The sequence below is a fragment of the Chelon labrosus genome (assembly GCF_963514085.1).
Source record: "Chelon labrosus genome assembly, chromosome: 11".
NCBI classification, from domain to species: domain Eukaryota; kingdom Metazoa; phylum Chordata; class Actinopteri; order Mugiliformes; family Mugilidae; genus Chelon; species Chelon labrosus.
Window position 1 is genome coordinate 2,622,189 of NC_140344.1, and position 26,457 is coordinate 2,648,645.

At 41.6% G+C, this 26,457-nt stretch overlaps 1 protein-coding gene across 1 annotated transcript in view; it reads left to right on the forward strand.

Moving 5' to 3' along the window:
• The first annotated feature begins 11,188 nt into the window (after positions 1–11,188).
• Positions 11,189–26,457, forward strand: part of LOC311495063 (metabotropic glutamate receptor 8-like) — a 121,605-nt gene continuing 106,336 nt past the window's right edge. Inside the window, exon 1 of the mRNA XM_084554374.1 lies at positions 11,189–11,839. Within this exon, the coding sequence (XP_084410500.1) occupies positions 11,300–11,839 (540 nt within the window). The 5' untranslated portion in view covers positions 11,189–11,299. The remainder of the gene's footprint in view (positions 11,840–26,457) is intronic.

Below are 26,457 nucleotides of genomic sequence, written 5' to 3' on the forward strand. Positions count from 1 at the left end.
ATAATTCATACACCTCATCACTCCTGCTGATAGGGGGGGACAAACGGGTCTGCTGTCCCGGGCCCAGGGTAGGGGGGGGCCAGAACTGGGCCCTCATTAAATTATGGAATAATTAAAAAAAAAAATAAAAAAAAAAAAAATAAAAAAAATAAAAATAGGCCTATTTGTGGAAAAAATATGTAATATTTGAGTTACATAAAAGCTTTTCATTTGTTTTCTTCCTAATTGTTCTTGAAATAGTGGTCAAGAACCACCCAGCCCCAACACAAAAATGGTTTGGCCACTGATCAAAATTTGATGTTGCTGTTTGATTTGAAGTTCAGTATGCTCAAAATGTCCGGTCAGCACAAGTTCTCTATAATTCAGCCATTGTATGTAAAGCGATTACGTGTTGTTAGTGCCATTTTCCATATTGTAATTTAGACTCAGATTTAGGTATAATATTATTTTGATTCATATTTACTGATTGTTTATTTTAGCATGATATTGATTGTGCTATGATTGCATTATAGTATTTTATATTTTACATTCTAGTTCAGTGCACATTTAGTGTACATGCATTGCAGTACCTAGACTGACCAGAGAGGCATAGGAGTGCGTGCTGAGCCATGACGTGGTCAGTTCGCAGTCAGAAGGAGAGGGAAAAGGCTGTGATTTGTTTTGTTGTCAGTATTCAATAAAGGACGGAGCGAACACACCGTTTTCTACCGTCGTTCAACATAAACACGCGTAGAGACTCGTTCTTTCCGTCTGAGAGTGGTTAATGAATGAATATGCTGTGAAATACTTACCGATCACAAGAAGGAAACTTTAGCCACTACACGTGTTCTGCCGTAGAAAGGACAAGGTCAAGACAATATATGTGCCCATGTCTTCTGCAGGCAAATAAATGCTGGAAAACTACCCCTTGGATCGTGTCTTCCTCTATGCCCTCACCACATCCGTTACACCGTGTGCTAAATGGTATTTCTTCTAATCTCAGATGCCGCAGTCTTTAACTTTAGTGTCCCCCGTCACCACTGGTGTGCCCCAGGGCTCTGTCCTGGGGCCCCTTCTCTTCATCATCTACCTCCTTCCTCTTGGCAATATCTTCCGTAAATATAACATTCATTTCCATTGCTACGCGGATGACACCCAGCTCTACCTCTCCAGCAAACCAAATTCCACTCTCCCACCTTCCTCCCTCACTGACTGCTTCACCGAGCTCAAATCTTGGTTCTCCTCTAACTTCCTAAAACTCAACAGTGATAAAACCGAATTCCTTCTGATTGGCACCAAATCAACCCTCTCTAAAACTGACAGTTTTTCCCTCACCATCGACCACTCCTCTCTCTCCCCCTCCCCCCAGGTTAAGAGTCTGGGTGTCATCCTCGAGGGCACATTATCTTTCCAATCCCATATCAATAACATCACCCGGTCTGCATATTTCCACCTACGCAATATTAATCGCCTTCGCCCCTCTCTTTCTCCTCACTCCACTGCCATTCTGGTACACAGCCTTGTCACCTCCCGCATCGACTACTGCAACTCCCTTCTCTTTGGTCTACCTCACAAATACCTCCATAAACTCCAACTGGTTCAGAACTCTGCAGCTCGGATCATCACCAGAACCCCCTCCACCCACCACATCACCCCTGTTCTGCAGCAACTCCGCTGGCTCCCGGTCAAACTCCGCATTGACTTTAAAATCCTCCTGTTTACATTCAAGGCCATCCACAATCTTTCCCCTCCTTATCTGTCCGAACTCCTCAACATCGCCACCCCTTCCCGTTCCCTCAGATCTGCATCGTCTGTCCACCTCTCTGTCCCTCCCGCCCGCCTCGTCACCATGGGGAGCAGGGCTTTCAGCCGCTCTGCCCCTCAACTCTGGAACTCACTCCCACCGGACCTCAGGAACTTGGACTCTCTCACACTCTTCAAATCAAGACTAAAAACTCACCTATTCCGAACTGCCTACCCAACTTAACCATCTTCATTGTCTCTTCTTATCTGTTTCTTATTTCTTCTTAGTGTTTTTATTATTATTTATATGTTGTACGGTGTCCTCGAGTGCCCAGAGAGGCGCCTCCAAATAAAATGTATTATTATTATTATTATTAGCCATTGACGTGAGCCATCACACTGTTTAATTTGATCATGTCTTGTTTTAACATCACGTCTCCTCACGTGGTATGAAACCCTACCCACGCTGACGAGAGCGCTCAGTCTCCAAAGGCAAACCACCTGCTCCAGGGTATTGGCCGAGGATCTGAAGATCGGCGGTTCGAACCCCGGTCGGGACAGTGATGGAGAGGCGCTGCGAGGAAGCTTCGTTCAGCCAAAACACCTGCCCTGCAGAGCAGAAGACGCTGGTCCTGAGTACACGCTGCCAAGAAGGAAGGAGGACGATACAGTGAAGAAGCCAGGTAGGTTTACCTATGGGCTGAGCACCTATCAGTGCAACATAAAAGTGAGCTTCACGATCAGAGAACAAGGACGAAGGTTGAAGGATTTCATAATTGATGAGAGAGTTTACCTTGTGTGTTAAGAAATTTGCAATTACTACTGTTTTACTGTAGTATTTATTTTTTACTACTGGCTGCAGGTACAAGAATACATTTCACTGTGCATTGTACTATGTATAACTGTGCATGTGACAAATAATAATAATAAAAAACTATCTAGCCCTATCCTATCTAGAGAGTTAGAGGTGTTTCATGTGAAAATGTTACAAAAAGGTAGACGATTGTGCCATGCTACTTATTGGGCGCGGTTGGCGTTCATGGGTCCCCGGCCTTACCTATGTACGTCAAGGCTGCCGTAGCACAATGCAACAACCTGCTCCCGAAAACTTCAATTACTCGGCGTGTATTTATACACCTCCAATGAAAGCTTCGTCTGACTTATGGTGCACACTCGACTTTTCTTCTCAGGTCACGTCCAAGTCTCAGACTTGGATTATTAATTTACCAGACACCGTTTTAAGGTGTCCAGGTGATAGATTTGACGCGATTTTAGCTTCAAATATGCTTTAGTTGCAGCTTGGAATTATGGGTAACTGCTCAAAGAATGCTGCGCAGGGGTGTTTTTTAGAATTCTCATGTCATATCTGTAAAATATATTCAGATATGTCAGATGGACTCTATTTACTTTTCTAATTTCCTGTGGAGATGTCCGTCCTGCATATTGCCCGTTGTGTGCCTCTCAAGTTTCCGTAGCTCCTTCCGGTTTGCCACCGTCCACTGTGTCCAATGCCTTTGAGGCGTTGCCAAGGTTACTGGTGTGGAAGGTTAGCGAGGGGGGGTGTTCTCTATAATTCAGCCATTGATGTTATGCATTTGTATGTAAAGCGATTACACGTGTTCTGCCGTAGAAAGGACAAGCTCAAGACAATATATGTGCCCATGTCTTCTGCAGGCAAATAAATGCTGGAAAACCACCCCTTGGATCGTGTCTTCCTCTATGCCCTCACCACATCCGTTACACCGTGTGCTAAATGGTATTTCTTCTAATCTCAGATGCCGCAGTCTATAACTTTAGTGTTAGCCATTGACGTGAGCCATCACACTGTTTAATTTGATCATGTCTTGTTTTAACATCACGTCTCCTCACGTGGTATGAAACCCTACCCACGCTGACGAGAGCGCTCAGTCTCCAAAGGCAAACCACCTGCTCCAGGGTATTGGCCGAGGATCTGAAGATCGGCGGTTCGAACCCCGGTCGGGACAGTGATGGAGCGGTGCTGCGAGGAAGCTTCGTTCAGCCAAAACACCTGCCCTGCAGAGCAGAACTCGGGAAAGGTGTTGAAGAGGGCACACTGGTGGTGCTGGCTGCACATAATTTATGTTGTGTCTTAAGACGAAAGCATTAAAAAGAATCCAGGAGATGTCAGTAAGCAGGCTTTTAGACAACTTTGCTGTCAGCAGTTATTATTCATTCAAACACGTTTGCACTGTGTGGATATATAAACAAATAACACTAATCAAATAAAGAAATGACAAAGACGCCAGGAGCACTGCATCGTCTGCCGCCACATGTTGGTCCCTTAGACGCAGCCAGAGCCGCAGCCGCAGCCTTAAGACGTCTTGTCCTTCCTGGAGACGCTGGTCCTGAGTACACACTGCCAAGGAGGAAGGAGGACGATACAGTGAAGAAGCTGAGCTTGAGGAAACTCGGAGAGGTGCTGCGGAGAGCTGGGATAGAAGAGAGACCAGCTATGATGTTGTGAGCTTATCCAGCATGTTGCCAAGACAAACTCCAGCTTACCTCATTGCTTCTCCCTGGTACTCGATGCTGCATTGCCATCCACACATCCTCAAGCTAGGTGATGCAGTTATTATAATGAGCACTCGCTGCAGGAGCATACCTATAGCCAGGAACTCTGTCCCAGTGGTAAGGACTGTCATGAAATTGTGTTAGAATCTGTACTGTGATTCATTGATCTTATAATAAAAACTCAGGAAGCTAAAGTCAGTCTATTTGTCTTTTAACAAGTTCTCCAAGCACCAGAAACACTGGACCAGGGTTGTGCTGGAACAGGCAATTGGTGTTACATACAAGTAAGAGAAAGAATAACAAACATGTCTGTGTGTGCACACAAAACTTACTCTTTGATGAATTTCCATGCTGATTAGGTTTTGTTTTGTTTTTGCAGGCTATCTTGTGACCAGAGGGTGATTGTGTAGCTGAAGTCTATCACTGTAGGCACAATGCCACTCAGATGAGAAAAAAGCCAAGATCATGTCCACCTTCTTTACAATTATGAAGATGAATTCGACCAAAAAGGCGAGCAGTGTTTTCAACAGTTGTTACACTTGATTCATGATCTTCTCACAGCTGCTCTGATGCCACAGCTGTCCGTTCTCATAACCACAAACTATGTCTTTATGTTCAGGTGACAAATAAGCTTACAGGTACCTCTTTTGATGTGGCCGCCTGGGTTACCAACGTTCGTCATGTTGGTCCTCATCAGTGTCCTTCCTCTGAGGGCTCTGATAGCCTGTCCAGACTGACTGGTATGGCAGTACTGACTTGTCGGGGTACCTTCCCCCATCTTATCTATGTGGGCCGTGACTGCTGCAGCAAAGACGGTGTGTTGAAGAGAGCTGCATTATTTCCACTACGACACTGATATTTTTTATATTTTTCAGCAAATTCTGAAAGAAAATGTCAGGACATCTGTCCATGAGCTCAATATTAAGAGACACTGGGTCATGCATCAAGGCAATGAGCCCAAATTCTACAAAAGAATAGTTGAAGAATAACAAAATGAGTGGTGCGGAACATCCAAGTCTTAGCCATTATCCAGTAGACCTGTTGCATTTTGCGAAGGACCGGAAGTTCATGTGAGGAAACCCAACAAACATTTTTGAATTGAAGCTGTTCTGAACTGTGGAATGGGCTAAAATTCCTCCAAGCAGCTGTAGATGACTGATCAGCAATTATCAGAGATGTTTAGTTGCTGTAACTGTTGAACAAGGTAGTCACACCAGATACAGATGACAAGGGCTCACTTACTTTTGCACCTCATAGATACAGAATGTACAAATTATACTTTTTCTTGAATAAACACTTACCAAAATATAATATTTCCTCTTTGTCTACTGTCAGGAAATCTGCTGATGTTTTGAGTAATTTCTATGCAGAAGTGTGGAAAATTCTGAGGCGTGGAAATACTTTTATGGGACACTGTAGGTCATTGTGACAGTGTCCTTTGGTGTCTATAGTAATTATGACGGGAACAATAGAGTAAGTCAGGTTGTGGTACTGAGCCCCAAATTCCACAGAGAGAGGAACATGTTGATGCTGATGGGTGGACAGACAAAACATTTGAATTTTGTTGCACCCCTTTTTCCACTGGAAACATTGTGGCCACTCAATTATCTTATGTTTATCATTACAACAGTGACCTCTGAGCTATATTTGAGAGGGTAGGAATGACATGAAGGTTGGAGGACTTGTATTAACAAGTTAATATGCAGCTCAGTAGCACTTTGTATATACATAATTTGTATACTGATTTTTTTTTCTTTTGGATGATCTACACATCTATATCTATATATTTATATATAAACTGATCAGCCACAACTTTAAAACTACTGACAGGAGCAGTAAATAACGAAACAAGACCCGATATGCACTGTTCCAAAAAATTAAGGAACACTTTGAAAACACATCAGATTTCAATGTAAAAAAAAAAAAAAAAAAACCTGCTGGATATCTATACTGATATGGACTGGGTAATGTCTTAGGAATGAAAGGATGTCACATTGATGGATTGAAATGAAAATGATCAACTTACAAAGGGCTGAATTCAAAGACGACCTGAAAATCTAAGCTAGTCCTTTTTGCTGCAATTTCATTGCAGCAACTCAGAATGGCACTCAGTAGTTTGTATGGTGCCCAAGTACCCTTTCATGTCTGTCACATGTGCTCAGGGTGAACCTGCTTTTATCTGTGAAAAGCACAGTGCGCCATTAGCAGATCTGCCAGTTCTACAACAAATGCCAATCAAACTCCACAGTGCAAGGCGGTGAGCTCAGGGCCCACTAAAGGGCATCGGGCCCTCAGGCCACCCTCATGAAGTCAAATACTGTATATAAGATGTAATGAAGTATCAGATTCTTGTTGAATAACATTAAAGTAGCACAAAATGGAAACACAGCTGTAGGTTGGTAATATTTAATATATTATTATTATTATTATTATTTTTTATTATTTAAGCTCCCTGCCATAATATCCACAGCAGCAAAGAAAATGTATTCTTAGACCACAGCCACAGACAAATACAGGCTATAGTAAAAACACAGAAAGTACTCAATTTCGTATTTGTTGTAGGTAGTTCACGCAAGGTGTCGCCATTACCACAATTTGCATTCCGCCATCGTGACACACACACACACACACACGGGCGCGCACAAGGTATACTGTTTAGAGTAGGCCTGTTTGTCTTGTATTATTTTTTAATTGCTGCGTGCAACATGCAAACATTGTGAAAGGCAATAGCAATTCTAAACTTACACATCTAAAACCTTGAATTCAATGAGTCTGGGGAAAACAATGAAGATCTGTATGGGAATGTGTGTGTTTGATGCAGTCACGTCCAGCATCCGGTTGTGTGTAACTGTAGTGTGTGTCCGCTAGGGGGCGTCCTGCCTCCGTGTCTGTCGCTTCAACCCTCAGTAGTTGCTCTCCCTGCCAGGCTGCGTGATGAAGCTCATTAACTTCATGTGAGACTGCACGAGCCGCGCACGCACTCTTCCTCTCTGCCACGATGTCAGGACGTGCTTTTCTCTCCAAGGAGTCCGGGATCATGTAGTTCCAGGTCAGGCTTGAGAAAAATTCTGCTACCGGGGAACTTGAGGACACCCTTGGACTCTCATCAGCCTTAACTCGGCTGGTGTGATGAGCCTGAGAGGCTCCTATGTTTTCAGTGACGCGGGACTGCCGCGCCGTGCCGCACCACACCGCGCACTTTGAAGAGCTGCAAGAAGCGGAAAAAAAACGCGCGCTTCTCTCTTCTGGAGTCACCCGCAGGTGTGATCGGGGCTGCAGTTTAGAGGAATTTACCGACTCTCTGTCAGGACAGAGATTCGCCCTGTTCTGCTGCAGCAGAAACGAAAAAAAGTGGATATTGGATTGAATATTTTTCTTTATGGATGCTGATGCGGAACTGGCTGCATGGAGGAATTTAACAAAATAATGTTAACGTGTGACCAGCCGCTGGGGACATCTGCCTGACCTGTGACACCAGAGAGGAACGGAGAAGAGCGGCGTCTGACCGCGTCACATTCATTCAGGGTTGAAAAGATTTAACAGGTAAAAACAACTCATGTTCAACTGTGTGTGTGTTAAAGGCTGCTCGTTCTTTTTTTTAGGGTTGGATTATGATAGAGAAAAGAGCTCGGTCGTACTTTGACACCCTCCAGATATTGTTACTCCACTTGTAAAATCAACAAATGAATCCATCAGCACCAGCCAATAAAGCTCTCGTACTGCAGCACGGGCGTCATGCTGTGCGTTTCAGCTGGGTTCAGATCAGGTTCGGGATTTTATAGCTCCAGCTGATTCTGCTACAGGGCAACTTGAAGATGTAATGGACTCAATTCTGCGCGTGCACCAACGTGGATCAACGTATTTTATGTGCGTCTTGGCGGTGTGCGCTCCTGAAATACTTCTAGTTAAGATTTGAGAGATGCATATATTCTGAGAGCAAATTTAAAAGAAAGAGAGAAAAAGAAAGAAAGAAAATAAATGATGCCATTTAAAAAATAAGGGAAAGACAAATGGAGGCGTTACATAGAGACAAAGAGCTTCGTAAAAGTGGAGAGCGAGAGAGAGAGAGGGTGTGTGTGTGTGTATGTGTGTGATCTTTCTTCCTGCAGGATCCAATAAGAACATGATGCGTGACAGAAAGAAACTCACATCTTAACCATCATCTGTTTAACTACACTACATGGCCACAAGTATATGAGTGCCTGAACACATATGAGGTCACCTGAACATGCCATACTTCAAAGACACAACAGTCCAACTCACTTCCAGATAGACACAACTGATTCATCACTTTAAACAGAATAATCCCCTTACTCTTCAATAATATTTTTACATTTAAGTGAATAAGTGCATTCATTGGAGGAGCAAAGGATTGCATGAAAGGTGAAGTAATTATACATTGACAACATGCGCATAAGGAGGGGGTCAGGGTGGACTGATTGGTCCTCACAACAAAGGTATTGAGGACCAATTTATAATGTAACCGTAACTGATCTATTCTTGTGTAGAACCAAATTATTCTTGTAGTTATTCAGACAAATATACTCACATTTTACTGTGGCATTGAAAGCATGGTGAAGCATCATCAGTGATGGGTGACCAAGGTGACCCAGCCAGGGTTAATCTGGCCCCAAATTGTGTGCCTTTAATCATGGGTCCGCCCTCTTTATCCATAGCTGCCTGGAGGCTTTCTCAGCTGCCTCTGCAGCCCACCTCCACAGCAGGACAGTGCACGTGCCACCACTGTCCACTGCGCTCCTCCAGTCAGCCCTGGACCTTGGTGTTCTGAGGCATTGGCGTGGTGCCCAGGCCTGACCTTCCTGTCATCATTGCTCCGATCCACTGCCTTATCCATGCTACTTAACCAGGTGTCCAACTCTTTGACCGATGACTGGGTGAATACTGCATGTCTGAGGCTGCTGAGTTGCCATCCAGAGAAAGGTGCTTTACCTTAGCACTAGTGACCTGTACTTGGCAGGCTTGAAGTCCATCCTTGCCCATTTGGTGAGCCTCCTCCTTGGATGTACTCATATTTAACTCAACTGTCTATAAAAACTTAACACAACCTGAAATATGTTTTTCCATGCCAAATCTGTTTCCTGCTTTTTACATGCACACTGGCCTGGAAGCTAGCCTGACTTCCTCCATCCACAAAATGTTAAGAGTAACAGCGACATAGTCACCCATGTCATGGAGTCATGGGGCGCCATGGAGCTGAAATAGTTTACAACAAAATGACTCTGATTGGTTGTTGGGCTGTCCAATTGTGTGCAGAGGTATTTTTCTTTCTCCACAAACACACTCCACAATGATACCCAGAGGGCATGTTAGACTCATATTTGATAAGAATTGAGTTGAGCCAAATAAAAACAGTATCTGAAAAGCCCTAACATTGTTAGAAGTCCTGAAGAATCCAATTATACAATCCTTTCAAGCGGTGGACCACCTGCTGAGCACAGTCAGCTGGATTGCTCCACTTCAATCTTAGCCGATTGTTAATTTGTAACTTGGTGACAACAAGGAGCCAGGAAATGCTAAAACAGATAGTTCCACCACAATGGTATATTTTTGAACTTGATACATACAATACAGTCATACAATGCAATAAAATAAAAATATACAATATTAAATCCTATGGTATTTTACAGTATTGCTTTCTTTATTTTATTTTATTGTATTTTTACACCTTAAACCTATTCTTTTACTAGTGATATAATGTTTCTTTTTTTCTAAGTGACAAAGTTACTTAGAAAATGATTTTTAGTTACCATTTCAAAGGCTACCGGTTCTATTGTCTGATGACAAAAAAAGAAAAACATTAACGTTACACATATACAAGGATTTTTTGCTTTCCATTTACCCTGTCCATTCATACACAACTTCTTCTCTCCAACTTGTCTCCTTCAAAACAGTTTTGAACCAGCAACCTAGGGATCTATGCCATCTGCCTGTATTGTCCTCTGCTATACCAACTGAGCTATAAAACAAACAAGCCGAATATGTACGGTAGTTTAAAAAAACTCCCTTTTACCAAGAAAAAGCCTTGTGCCTTACTCAGCTGACATGTAGAGGACGGACAGAAGCAAACAGATGTAGGGTTCACACAACTCCTGCCCCCATGCATCCATGCCTGCCATTAATAGTTAAGGCCGCATCATATTAAACGACCCCAGCTAGTTCTGTATGGCAGTTTGGATGTGACATTATGATGACGTAAGCTGATGTGTGCGGGCTGTTGTCTGTGACATATTGTTCTTGTTCCATTCTGCAGCCTGATTCATGATATGTATATGATGTTTTTCCAACCGCTTCTGCATCTTTCTCTCCTGGAATTCACACCGTTCAGTCACCAATTCACTCTTAACACATGGATATATTGTTAAAAATACCCTGATAGGGAGGATCCTAAATGTTGTACCTCCAAGCAAGGAAAGCATCAGCTTTAACATTGGTAAAAGCTAAACTTCTGATTAATTTTTCATTATTTTTGTGCAGCTATTTGTCGTCTGTATAGTAATAAAACTGTCTATTCTGGCAAAAAAAGGTCTCTTCATTTAAACATAAATGATAAGAAATCAGCAGTGCTGCTATGGTGGGAAGATACCGCATAACAAGAATATAAGTAATTAATTGCATTTATATAGGTGCACTGATAGAAGGGAACCAAGGTTTTGGTAGACTGCATGTTTAGAAATTTAAAACAGACCTTAGACCTTTGGTTTGAAGACTGATTATTAATAACATATTGATTGTTGTCTGTTGTCTGTATCTTCACCAGGTTTTTTGGGATAATGTGATACTGAAGCAGTAGAGACTCTGAAGTTCTGCCTCACACAGGTATGCTCACCACATGAAACTGTACCACAGGAAAACCTCAGGGTCGGTGCTCGTAGGTTGAACTGCCCACCGTGGTCGGCGGTGCCCTGGACTTCATGTTCTGGCTCATCCTGCCCTCGCCACACTACCTTCATAGCCTTCACAGCCACCTGCCAGCTGAGTGTGCAATATTACTGCTCTGTTTTCCTGTAGTTCTACTGACCACAAGATGGCAACCGGTTTTAAGACCCTGACCTCCAGCCACTGCTTGTTCTCACTGCTTGTGCTGAAGAGCTGCTTGCTCCTAGGCACCACCTCCCAGAAGCCCCTTGTGTTAACAGACGGCCAGCAGCCTCTGCAGGAGTATGCCCATTCCATCCGTCTTGATGGCGACATCATCCTTGGCGGCTTGTTCCCTGTGCATTCTCGTGGCGAGAGGGGTGTTCCCTGTGGTGAGCTTAAGAAGGAGAAAGGTATCCATCGACTGGAGGCTATGCTGTTTGCCATCGACCTCATCAACAAGGACCCAGAGCTGCTGCCCAACGTGACACTCGGAGCACGCATCCTGGACACGTGTTCACGTGACACCTACGCCCTGGAGCAGTCGCTCACCTTTGTCCAGGCGCTCATTGAGAGAGATGGCTCTGATGTCCGCTGTGCTAATGGAGACCCGCCCATCTTTGCCAAGCCAGATAAAGTGGTGGGTGTCATCGGGGCATCGGCCAGCTCTGTGTCAATAATGGTGGCCAACATCCTGCGCCTGTTTAAGGTAAGAGAACACTGATGTGTTTCCTTGAATTTGTTTGCATTTTGATATGTTGTGCTTATTGCAGTACTCCAACTGTGACTCAACTTTGGTTGACATCTGGTTTGTAGCAATTGTCATGATGAATGGCAAACAACCAGAAACAGCAGAGACGTACCGATTCATTGGCCATGCATTGATTGATTACCATTGGCCTATTGGCAAATGTTCACCAGTGGCAGTGGCTGATGTTTATCTGATGTAAGCGGGGCGGCTGTGGCTCAGTAGGTAGCGCGGGTTGTCCACGTTAGCGGTTCGATTCCCGGAATGTGCCACATGCCGAAGTGTCCCTGAGCAAGACACTGAACCCCCAGTTGCTCCCAGCGCGTGGCACTGGTGTGTGAATGTGTGTGTGCTTGTGTGAGCGAATGGGTAGATGTGTCTGTGACTGTAAAGCGCTTTGAGTACCAATAGGTAGAAAAGCGCTATATAAAAGCAAGGCCATTTACCATGTATCAGGTTTTCCATGGCTAAATGCTTAAGTTTAATAGCATTATTTTACTTGTGATGAAATTATTTTCACAGTCATTTTAAACACTGTATCAGGACTGGTGTTGTGTCTCTCTGACAAATTGGAATAAGACTACAAACACAGGCTTGCTGGGCTAGACTCACATAGCAGGTGTAACATGGTTAAGCTAAACCTTGAGTAATAGAGCAAAAAAATAGAGCTCATTCTATTTTATTCTATTTTTTTATTTAGGTATGTATGCGTGTAGTATATATGTGTATATGTATATGGGTGTGTATATGTATGTATATATAGATACATAGATATATATATATCTTATATTTTTACATTTTGTATTTGTGCATTTTGTGTTTAAGTTGCTGCACCGTAGGCCTTTGAGGAAAGTAATTTCAATCCTGTTATGTGTTGCACATGTCAGAATTGACAATAAAGCTGACTTTGACTTTGACTTTTGACTTTGAAAACTGTGGTACCCGAGTCCCACATATTGTTAGTTGGTAAACTCAAACATAACAGCAGGCACAGAACCTGGCCAAGGTACAGCATGGATGCTAGATTTATCTTCTAGTCCATCTTCAAAAAAGCCTGTGTTTGGCCACTTGTTTGGATTTAATAACCCAAGTTGAGGCTAACACCCTCTGCAGGAGTTGTGCAGAAGTCCAGAAGATGTCAGGATAACTGCACAAACTAAGCGTATATACTTGTAGAGAGGCAGAATATTTTGATGGGAGAACCTTATTAATGGTAAACTAGTTGGGAACATGGAACATGTCGACATCTAGACAAAAATCTTGTCTTATATTATCTAAAATAAGATTTTGTCCTGATTATTAAATCATTTCAAACTAAGATAAGCAGCTATGCCTAATTCCATAGATTCCTCATTTGTTAGACTGTTAGGTACCTCCTTTCCTAACCTTTATCAGCGTGTCATTATCTTTACAACAATTTCCTTGTTTCTCTTGGAGGAAATTAGGATGCGTGTGGGACTGCAGTTTTAAAGCAGAACAGACAGATAAGTGTTTGATCACTTACTGCTGCCCATTTTCACAGCCTGTATAAACGTCGTGTTGGCCTGAGAAGCTGCAGGCGTGCAGAGTTTGAAGAAATATTAGTCAAAAAACCTGAAGCTGCTCAAATGCGACATAAGTAAATGCAAACTATGTGACTGTGGACATAGGTTGGAAAGCACAGTGAGGGGTAATAGTACAGTAAATATGTTATACAGACAATGATGTTCAAGATGTAGAGCAGATGTATCAGACAATTTGGGCACAACTTCTGAAGTGTCAGTAGATAACCTGAGTCTCAGTACCATATTTTGTTGAATCTTTTCCCCAGAAATGTGGTTTGATCACTGTTATTTTGGAACGAAAATGTGCAGAATGATCTAAGAGCCATTTATCTGCTGAAGGTTGAAGTTTTCTCTGTGCTAAAATCTCTGTTCAATGCTTTGATATACAAGTTTGTTCTGTAGTGTCACAACTAGTTTTCGAGCCTGTCCATTATGAAACTTTGCTTTCGAAAACTGATTTTCATTTATGAAGTAGGAGACATGTTATGAAAAACAGAATGTTTTTTGGCATATTCTGGATTTTTCCTTGAGGGTGAAGGACCAGATTTCCCATTAAGACAACGTTTACGTCTGAAAAGACGGTCACCATGTCAGATTTGATAATGAAATTATTTAAATTATTGCTGTGCCTCAGCCAAGATAGTGTGGTCTGGCCAGACTAAATTCTTATCAAAATATGAGTCCGATAACACACAATGTGGATTTCATTATGGCTGTTTCAACTGATACAGAGAAATAAAATACCTCAGAATGCAAGTGGATAGTCTTACAATCAATCAGAGCCATCTTGTTTTAAACAAATTTAACTCAACAGGGCTCAGATAACTATGTTGCTGTTGTTTTTCTGTCCATCATTACATAAAGCCTTCTTAAACGATTTGACTGACATGGCGAGTCTGGTTTCCAGGCTATAGCCAAGGAAGTGTCAGGGGAAAAATATAATGAATGACTTGGCTGTGAACCCGTCACAGGAAGCAGACAGTTTAAATGTATGGGTAAATTTCCTTGATGCACCATTTTTGATCACTGTCTTGGAACACATTGTAGAAGTTGTCATACAAGACCGATCAGGCATAACATTATGACCACCTTCCTATTACTGTCTAGGTCTCCCTTGTGCCTCCAAAACAGTTGTGACTCATCAGAGAATGGACATGGGCCTTCTGAGTGTGTCCTGTGGTGTCTGAAAACAGAATGTTGTTAGTGGGGGCCTTTGGGTCCTATGTGTTGAGGGGAGGGGCCTCTGTGGATCATCCCACAGACACTTGATCAGTTTGGGATCTAGTGAATTTGGAGGCCAGGTCAACACCTTGTGCTGTTTTTCATGTTTTTTTAGTTGTTCCTAAAGCGTTTTTGTGTGCGTGTCTGTGTCAGGCTGCATCCTGCTGGGGATGGCTGCTGCCATCAAAGAGTGTCATTGCTATGGGGTGGGGGTGCCTGGTCTGGTCTAGGTGGGTGCTACATGTCTAAGTAACATCCACACGAATGCCAGGTCCAAATGTTTCCCAGCAGAACACTGAATTGTCACAAGATGGTTAATGTTATTTACTTCTCCTGTCAGTGGTCATAATGTTGTGGCTGATCAGTGTATCTGACAATGCAGTTGTGGCATCTGCAGTAGTCCACTATGGTACACTAAATAAGTATGAAGAAACAATTGTCATGCCTGACACCCATTTGCTGACCTGTTGTCAGTCTGTGGTCCAAGGTAGTCATCACTGCTGATCCCAACAAGCCTTGCTGTTTTGGAGATGTTGCATGCAGATCACCTGGCTGTGAGGATGTGGTCCTATTCAAAGTTGCTTCGTTTCTCAATTTCTCAAGACAAACAATTTATTATTCACTTATTGTGAAAAGTCCTAAACCTTGACATGTGCCATTGCTGCAAGCTTAACTGATTTGCTTCATTTGTCATGGTCATAATGTTTTGTCTCATCATGTATTTGTGAATAGAAAATGTATCATAGTTGTTTTATGTTTATAGTCATACCCCCTTTGTGGGTTTAACCTGAGCAGATCTCACTACTACTGCAGGCCAAGAGAAGCTTAAACAGTCAAACCATTAAATTATTTAACCGTTAACCTAATAGTGGCGGAGAACAGTCTTTTGTTCTCCATTAGTTTCATCCTTCCTCCGAGCTGAATGCATCATAGATAATGTGTTCAGAAGGATGTTCCTCGGATTGTGTTGACATAAGAAGTTTACTCCAGCTGTTGACTTCTCTGCAGCGCGTGCAGACAAACTGCCTCTGAAGGTGGTGTGTTGCTGTGCGTAGCAGTGAACAAATTCCACTGTGTTAAATTAATGATGAGCTGTATGATGCATGTGTATGTGTTAGAGCCCAACCAGCCTAATGAGGACAGAAAGACCCACCAACATCACTTATCTAAAATTAGCAGGAGATGCCTCCGGGGGAGAGGAGAGGGAGGAGGGGTGATAGGAATAGCCTAAATGTGCTGACGCAGAGGTTTCCTCACCAGCGCTGTCACAACCTTCAGCTGCAGTCAGGAGTCTGACAAACCACATCCACTGATTGGAGGAGCTGGTTTTAGTTGAGAATATTCCCAGTTGACGTGCTATAATAGACATCTCACTGATACCCCATGCATACCGGGCATTGACCTGCAATCTGATCACTGGATCCCAAAATAAAGGAAAAACCATGACAATGACCTGTCTCTCTCTATAAACTAGTAATAACAGTACATTAGTTCAGCTGTGGGAAAAAACACTGGAGACCTCATTCCAGAGAGCACCACGCTAGTAATGACCCAGTATCCAGGTACTGTATCTAGATAAAGGTCACAAGTTAATAGCAATACCAAAAAGGACGTTAAAGCGGCTTCATGCACCATTTTTCCAAATGAAAATACCGTAAATACAACCGAATCCCTGTAGGGATATCTGGTGTCATCCCTCTTTGCCACAATAATGGAGGAAGTATTCAGTAAATAAACTGAAGACCTGGAGTTGCGTGTTTCCTGTGGAGCTCCATACTACATCTGTTGTCGTGGTCTCATCAACTTGCCCAGTCTTCATGGCCTCCTGCAGTTACCCACTCCTACCTGAATGAACAATTCTCCAACCTGCCTATGATTCCTCTTACATTTTCAAACTGTCATGTAACATCATTCAGTTTGTATCATAAGATTCCACGTGTACGCTTTAGTCAGATATGACAGATGTATGTTTATCTTGTTCCTCCTGCTGTTCTCTTCTCTCTTTCTTCTGTCTGTACCCGGCTGTCCTTAGGCAGATGGGTCCCTCCATATGAGCTGGGTTCTGCTCAAGGTTTGTTCCTGTTAAAAGGGAGTTTTTCCTTGCCACCGTCACCTTCAGGCTTGCTCTGGGGGTTTCAGGCCGGGTTTTGTAAAGCGTCTTGAGACGATTTGTATTGTTATTGACGCTATATAAATAAAATTGAATTGAACTGAATTGAAATCAAGAATGTAAAGAAATTGCAAAAACGAGTGTCTTTTGGTCTTGTAGAGATATCTGTGGAAGTTAACATACTAACTCGCTAGTGGTGGCCCTTTCCCTCAATTAATACCACTTTATACCACAAGGTTAGCCTGTTAGTCAATGCAGCAGCTAAGGAGGAAGAAAATCTAGCATCACACAGAAAGCATTGCACAACAATCTGTTCAGCCATTATACTTGGGGAAGGAAAGCAGGATTAAAACAGATTCCTCCAATTAAAGTTGAGTAGCTGTAACAGACCCAAGTCATGCGAGTTCCAAGTGGACAACACCCACAGATGTTTCAATTTAAACCCCAACTCTCCACCGACTCTCTTGTTTAAACTGAAGAAGCTACTTGGATAAGTGGCAAAACATCTTCAAGAAACCCTACGAGTTGGTTTCAGCATTGTTTTTTTGATATACCACAACCTGGATGTGTGAGAACCTTCACAGATGATGGCTGATTGTCTTGACAAACAACCTTTGAAGAGCTGGATTGTTGAGTTTGTTTGAGTTTGTTCTTAGTCTAAAATTGGGCACTGTCTTGTTTTTTGTTTTTTTTTTGTTTTTTTTTCTCTGATTGGAGGCCTGCCTCCTGCTGCTTATTCATGGAAGTTGGTTGTTGGATGGTTTCTGTGCTTTAACAGTGTCTGGCGATGGTGCTGTAGACACTGCTGCTTCTACAGTATGTCTATGTGCCATGAGAAAGAAAGAAAGTTTTACCAAGAACAAACATTTAGGATTTGGATTAGGTTAGTAGTCGCTAGTTCTAAATGGGTCTAACTAATATTTGAGTCAGAATTAGTGATACACCAATACCGTGTGGTTACAAACTAGCGCATTACTTGTTTCATACTTCAGTATCTCAGGGCTATTAAACAGAAATATACAGAGAAAGGTATTAAACCATTCTTGCAAACCATTTAAAGAATTACACCTTTAATGCTAGATTTATTTGGCCACTTGTCTATCACTTTGGTCAATACATGGTAAGAATTCAAAAATGTGATTGTGACAGGTCTAATTTTGCTACTACATGACATTTCTAGTACACTACTTTGTTCAATAACCATATAACTATAACTCCAACAGCTGCTCAGTGTTGCTGGTAAGAATGTCATGACATATCTTAATCCCTTTCATGCTCTCAAGAAGATGAACCTTTCAGATGATTGAATGATTCTGTAATCTTTCCTTTTGAACAACCATGAGGATAAATATGACATTTGGAGTTCCAGTGACAATAAAATTGGGCAAATCTGTCCTGTGTTTATTGGAAGGAGTTTTGCTGTTAACAAAACACACTTCCGCCTCTCCAGAAGCTTCACTGAGTATGTCAGAGGTTAGATACTTCATCCGAAACTGTGATATGCTCTCAGTGCATTTGCATAATATTTGCGCATCCCCTTCACACAGTATAACACAGTCTGAGCACAGACTTGTCTTCAGGAGGACACTCTGCTGCGACAGTCACTCACGCTGCTGCGCTATATTTCCATCACTGCGTGGGTGAGACGGAACCACAGAGTCTCTGTTTATGAGCTTGCTGCTGGATCAGCCAAAAACACAAACTAAAAAAAAAATGAAAAGAGGCGAGAAAATAACAGAAGGAGGAATGAAAACAGATGGAACCTTCGTGCATCGTTCCATATGAACCGTCAGAAGGGACAGAAGAGCCGAGTCTCCAGCATCACGACTGCCTCCTTCAACAGAAAAAAATTATAAAAAAAGAAGTGATCACAGCCTCACTATGTTTGAGTTCCCAGTTGACCAGAAGCTCCACCTTTCAATACAAGATCTCCAACTGTTCTTCAATCTGATTCCCTCATTGCATAGAACAACCACAGACACATTACGTCTTCTGTTTAGCCACAGTACTCACAGAACATCCAGTTTATTTGGTAAATCTAATAGATGCCTTCTAACACAATAATCCTGCTGTAAACCATACCTTGAACTGAACTGCACTGGTTTCTGTTGAGTGATATAAATGTGCTATAGTTATAGCTGCCACATGAATCATAAAATCACAGAATAAACTGGTCAAGTATTTCACCTCTCAGTATAACTGCAAACTACATGCTCCAGCGTATTCAGGTTCAAGTATTCATGTCAAATTGCCACCTCTCTAAAGCAGTTTAGACTAAAAATTTTAACCTTCAGGAAGGAATGATTTATTTCAGAACAGTTGTATCAGACAGCTTTAGCTTTAGCTAGGTAAAATTTCTTGTATGTATAGAGCACTTTTCTACCTATTGGGATGCAAAGTTCTTTACCTTCACAACGACACATCATTCACACAAGCACACCATGAGCTGTAGTAACGCGTCTCCACTTCCTCCCAATAGCCACACTGATGCTATACCATCCTGGGCATACAGGCGGTGCCATTTTGCGAGTCTGGAACCAGAGTCTGTGCTGTACTGTGCGAGAGTGGAGCAGCATTATCGATGACCCACCCATATTTCCACTGGACTCACTTGCATTTGATTAATACTGCACACTGCTCTACCTCCACCAGTTACAAGGAAATGTTGGATTATACGCTGCATAATGTCCACTACACTATACAAGGGACCACATCACGGAGCGGTTGTCAATGGCAGCTGTAAATGGGCTTCATCTTGAGTATTTCCACACACTTGATGAATCACTGCTAGTTTTCTGCAATGACCCACTGGGCTCCTCACCTGTCTTCTTGGAGGCGTCAGTGTTGTTATTATCATGTGGTCATTAACTAGTCGACTTCCTGCTTAAAACGTCATGACATAGGAGAGAAGTCAACTAGTCGAATGGTTGGTACACCCCCTAGTTTCTACAGCATCAAAGAATTAATTACAACAAAATGTCTCAGAAAAATGACACTTGAACATGCGTCAGTATTATATTAACTACATAAAATGACAGAAACCATCATTGAAAAAAAATGTATTTGTTTTAGAAAGTACCTTTCACTAACATAGAGGGGGTGGAGCTTATGACCAGTCACCAAGGGGAGCTCCACATGCTTTGACTTGGCGTCATGGCATTTCCTACAGTCTGTGGAGCACGCTCACATTCCCAAATGTGTCTTGGTGTATGGTGATGTACCGTGGATCAAACCTCCAACCTTCTGGTTTGTGGACAACCTACTGAGCCACAGCTGCCCTGTCTAGGTGATGATGTGTGCTGTCCGTGATCAGTCTATTGTACATATAAGATTTGGTCAGCACAGTGACCTTTTATCAGTTGTCTACTTAAATTTACTGATAGTAACCAATAACAGGCGATGTAACTCCAGGTCTGTGTTCAGCCTCCTAGAGCCAATTACAGAGAGATAAGCATACATGTCTCATCACCTGCCAGAGTGACCTCAATATCTCAGTCTGAGCAGGAACATTGCATCCATTTAGCAGCCTCACCTCACATTAACATCTTAAAGCATGAACATGAGGGTGAAACCGCTTCACCACCTATTAGAACAAATGCACACTTGAGGCGTCTGTCGGGTATTCTGCCCCGATCACCTGATCATTCTGTTGTTGGATAACAAATGAAATTTCTTTGCGAGAGGAAGGAAAACAGAGGAGAGGGTGGATAATGGAATTTAATCGGGGGAATTTGCTCATTGTAGCAGCAATTCATTAGTGTGGCTGATAATAAGGACCTCATTAAGCTGTCTGAAGCTATTGTCCTGATTATTGTCAGTGTTAATTAAGCCTTTTGTGCTTCATATTTTGATGGCCTCAATTTGTAATCCATCCAGTTTTTTAATAAACCATTCGGAAAACTGCCAGACTACAACCAGACAGATGTCATGTGTGTAATGGAAGGTGATACTTACCCAGTGCTGTGATAGTGTACAAATGAAAGGCATACAAATGTAAAAACAACTGATTGAGGTGGGAAGTGTTCCTATTGGTAGCCTCCTCTCTGAGGTTTATCTTGAGACCTCTAACATTCAGTGACTTGAAACATGACTTGCACTGTAAAACATTTCTATTCAGTAAAACCTAGAAACGAAAGTTCAACTGCTGCCTTAAAAATGTGAGTAAACTCAACCTGAAAACAGAAAACCTGTGTTTCAACACAGTTATAACTAATGGTCATTTATTGTTCAACTTACTATGAGTTAAAACAGTTTATTAGGTTACATTATCCATTGAAGAAAACTCATTTTATCTTGTCAAATGAACTCACCATTTCAACTCACATTTCCAAGTTAAGATCAAAATTATATTCATATCGTTTGCATATCAAGTTGAGAGCACTAATGTTTTTGTTTCTATTTAGATTTCTCATCTTGACAACTGATGGAAAGCTGTAAAGTTTACCTAAACTCCAGATAGATTCAACTCACATCTCAGAAATTTAACTTATTCAGGCCGTTTAGAGCGGATCCACCAAAACCAACCACTCTTCCTCCCTGATTGTTTTTTCAACTCAAAACCTGAAGACATGAGTTAAATGAACATGAACCACACAGACAAAACTCACCAGAATCGATCTGATCTGACTCATGACACAAAACCTTTCTTAAGCTACTGGAAGCTTGAATCAGTTGTCTGTCCAAAGACCTGAGACTCTTCTCTGACTTGTTTCAACGAACTTGAGGCTTCCCATGGCCATGCTTCTGTTCCTTCATTGTAAACAGAATATATAGTTTTGATATATAGATTTTAGCTGTAATTTGTTCAGACCTCTACAGTGGCAGTGTAAAGACACTTCAGTCATCAGTTGAGAAATCTGATCCATGTGGGAATAAAACGCTCAGAGTGGATCTCAGGTAATACGCTGAAATTTCACACGCCAGAGGAGTGACCTCTGCAGATAGATTATGCATGATCAGCAGAGCAGTGACAAAGGTCAGAGGTCATCATAGGTTTCATATCCACAAGTGTTGATTCGTCACGATGGAACACAGTGACTGATATTTAGACATATTCATATTAATTTACACAAAAAAATCACTTACACGCAAAGAAGAAGAAATGATTCCCTCTTCACTGCCATGTGTTGGATTTCAAAATGACAAGGAGCACAGTGAGTCATTTGGCAAGAAATGAAATCGAGTGATTTTACAAATTAGAGCATATGATTACCACTTGTAGGTGTTGCACTTAGTGGAAAAATATTTGATTAAAGTCACTTTTTAAAGATATCTCCCTATTGTATACTAGAGTGGAATATTTCAGCTCTTATAAGGTGTAAGAAAATCAGATTGTAGGCGTATTTGAGGAATATTTCCTTAAAAATCATGAATACATGAAAAACATGTATTTTATTATTTTTAAAATTTAGGGTTAGCAAAATCTGCGATGGACTGGCGACCTGTCCAGGGTGTACCCCCGCCTCTTGCCCGGTGACAGCTGGGATAGGCTCCAGCAGACCCCCGCGACCCTTAACCGGACTAAGCGGGTACAGAAGATGAATGAATGAAAGGGTTAGCAAAATATGACGTGTCATTACAGATTTGTAGCTGTATGCTGGGATGTCTACAAGGATCAATTTTATTTTTATTTTTTTATAGGGGTGCACTGATTGACATTTTTGTAGCCGAAGTGCTATTGGCCTATATACTGATCGCTATTCACAGGGTCTGTCTAAAGCTGCTTCAAAACATACCTGTTTTGACTTATTTATATGAGTGAGGTTCCCATACAGGTTAAAATCAGTAAAATGTGTTTTTAATAATGTATGTTTAATATATATTTTAATCTCTCAGTTGCAGTAGTGGGCATACACTTCACTCCTTAATTTAATTCCATTAGGTTCATAGAAGAAATGAAAAACAGTCTTCTTCTTGTATACAATATGACCTGCAGTGCTGAAAAGTCACTTACACTCTTCACTTGTACACGGTGAACAGAGGTGTGGTGCTTGGGCCAGAGTGACAGTTTTATATCATCCAGTACAACATCATATAATGTAGCGCAACACTACATTATATGATTAATGGGAAAATTTGCTTTTTATGTGAATATCCAATCAGTGTGTGGTAATTGTAGTCAACTGAGGCAATAAATACCTCTGTGCCTTTTAGTTGTCTTCGTAGCACAACCATTATTGCACTGCATTACAAACAAGCAAGAGGCCCAGTTTGCGGAGGTGACGGTTTCAAACCCAGTGTGTCAGCTGTATCTTTGTACAAAAAGATAAAATATATTACCAGACTGTTCGACTAAAACACAGTGAAAAAATGCATAAACAGAATAACACTAGATCTGGGAAACAACTAGCCATGCAGAGGCAATTACTTGTATCACCACCACTACTTTTAGTTATTTTTGTAGTTTTTTACTTTTTTTACGTGACAAAAATAACATTACTCACTCAGTCTCTCATCTGCCCTCTCAGTGCTGTTGATTTTAGTTGTCTTTTGTCTTTGGGATTTTGAAGAATGTCCTCAGCACACCTCTGTCCAAGTGAGGAGTAAAACGTTCACACATTGTAAGCCAACTCTGAAATGTATGGCAACAGAATGTTTTTTTTTCTCTTTTGGCAACTGCACCTCCAGTTGCTCCCGGCAGCTCAGTTTCAGGATGGTTTCCCCGTCAGCCATATCCTCTAACACACTTCTGCAGCCTCAAACCGTTTGAGCTGCTGGATTGAACACGCTGTAAAAAGTATCCTATCCTCTTCAATAAAACTCATATTAAAAGATGACATTTTAGCTTCTGGAAATGTAGTTAGTTTGCAATACAAGCAAGAATTTAAGTGGATTCTAGAGTGGCTTTAAAGTTTAGTCAAGTTTTATGTGTAACACTTATCGAGATAGTTTAACTTGCAAATTAGAGATGGGATTTATAGCTATTTGAAGGGAGACGGAACTTGTGGATTCGTTCCTTTCAAAGAGATGTTCAAAAGACTGGCTCGTTTTTATATTTATTTATATTTAAAAGAAAAAAAGAAAAAACAACGGCTGGCAAATCCAACTCGGTTCCCATTGTTTGTTTTAAAAAGCAACTTATGAAAGAGCTCGGCATCTTTCTCATCCTCTTCCTTCTTTAGTCCATTTAAGAGAAGAATATCAGTGAACTTGACTCTTCCTCTCCTCCTCCACTCCTGTGGGAGCTGAATATGCTTTGTCTCTCGTCCCTGTGAATGTCAGACCTGCTGCAGCTCATTCATCACTAGCAACCAATCCATTTGCTTTTCGTTTCATAGATCTGGTGAGTGTATGTGTGTTTCCAGTCAGTGGGGATGTTAATATAGTAGATTCAGCAGGAGGATGTAAAACACAACTGTAACAGTGTTGAATTTAACAGGAAGGTACATCACTATGATTTATATAGCGGCAATAACAATTCAGCTTTTCAGAAACTAGAGCCTTAAACCCCCAGGGCAAAAACCAAGGTTACTGTGGCAAGGAAAAATTTCCTTTTAACAGAAGGAAACCTTGAGCAGAACCCAACTGCTTGAGGCTGGCCGGGTAGTGACAGAAAAAGAGAAGAGAGGAGAACAACAAAGATGAAACCATAGACTGTATAGAGATGGATGACAGAACAGCTCCTCAAAAGCGAAACCAAATCAAGTGCTACTTACTTACTTAGTTATTTGACGCTATAGAAACATGTGACATCATGATGACTACAAGTTGCCATGCCAACCACTCTGTGAAGCATTCTCGTAGGGCTGTGAAAAAATGAATAAATAAATAAGTACAGTGTATAGTCCAACATTTCTTTGTAACGGGTGGATGTAGAGCAGAGCGCAGTATTAAGCAAACGAAAATGCGAGTGAGTCTGGTCGAAGTGGGGGCTGGTCTTCGATAACGCAAATCTGCATGGCTCCACTCTCGGACCATACTGCCCAGGCTCCAAACTCACAAGATGGCATCGCCCATATCCCTGGGAAACTGGCTTCAGTCTGGCCAATATAAAGAAGTGGGGATGCATTGTCCATATTTATATACAGTCTATGGTTGAAACAAAGCAACATAGTTCAAAGGGCACACAGAGAAGGCTCTTCTCGTTTTACATTTTCACATCTAAATATTTAATACAAAAACAGTTTTACAAGTGCATGATTATTTCAATAAAAAAAAAAAAAAACTGCTGACTTACTGATCAGCATCATTCAGGAGAGGCCAGCTCAGTGCAGAGGTTTCTAGTTCTTCCTAACTTCCTGGCTTCCTAGCAAATAGTGGACTCTTCCGGTTTCCCCTTTTGAATGATGAATACAGACCACTACCACCTGCTGGCATGAAGAGTTATTTTGTTTCGGACATACACAGAGCACATGTGCAAGCTGGCCTTTGGCTGTGGTCCTTGTGGTATGTTCAAGTGCAACTGTTTGGACCAGACACATGCGGTGTGAGGTGACATTAGGGCCTTCATTGCCCGTGGTTCTTTGTTTTTTTGGTGTCCTTATCAGACACGTAAATAGCATTAGCAACTCATTATTAAACAGTCCCACCCAGCCTCACCTGTACTTGGTGTCTTGTGTTGATTAGCAAGTTTACTAAAAACCAAGAAGGTACACAAATATGCCCTTTTAGCATGACTATGTTAGCATTGTCATCTTAATCAGGTTAACATCCTAATGTTGGCGCTTAGTTTGAGATCTGCCTTTTGAAGCTGGAAACATGAGCTGTGTTTTGATCAATAGGGAGACCAGGAGACATTTACATTGTACGACAATTACAGACTACTCGAAAATTCTCGAAAATTCTCATTAGTTTTTTAGGTTTAGGTGTTTTAGGTTTTAGGTTTTTATAGTTAGTGATTAGTTACAGGAACATTTTTTATTTTTATTTTATATGGTTATGGAAAGCATATTTAATTAAATTATTATATGATAATCTACCTCATGTATGCAGTAAAACTTAAATCCCCACCAACCTACACAGCCACATCAACTCCAGCTGTTAAAAAATAGAACAGCTCTGTGAATATTCATATTTGTATGCCGGACTGTAATTTTCTTAGATTTTTACCAAAAATATAACAAATATGAATCTGTTTGAATATTTGGATATGACTCTGTAATTGACCTGGACAATCCGCTGCATAGGCATCTAAAGAAAGAATGAAATGGAAAACTAGAGCATACTTAACTGTGCCAAATGGAAGGACAAAAACATTTCACTCACCTTCAGCACTAAATGCAAATGTAGCCTATAACTGCCAAAATCTTTATGATATCTCCTTAGCTTAGAGGCTTCTTTTTATGGAGGTAGTTTGTTAATCATTCTGATAGAGAGTTTTTTCATGGCTGGTCTAGGCGTCCCACCCATTGTCTTTGACATGTTTGGAAATGTGTTAGTTATGAGTGCCGATTGTTGAGTAAGCGTAAAACAACACTGACGAATGCAGAAGGTAACCTGACATTTATTGGGCTGCTGATGTTTCTGTGCCTGAATGAGTTGCTCAGAGGAGGAGGGAGGACCTGTCATCTCGGGAGGTTCTCTCAAGTGGAGAAGCCATCTTCTTCTTCTGTCGCTGTACACACTTCATGCTTCATTTGTGTTTCCTCCAAACTCCCACGCTCGTCTCTTTCTCTGCTGCTTGGTCGCCATATCTAAATGTGTCAGCAGCTCCAGTCGCTGTGGTGGAAGAATCTATTTTGCATTCAGTTCTGCCAGATGATGAG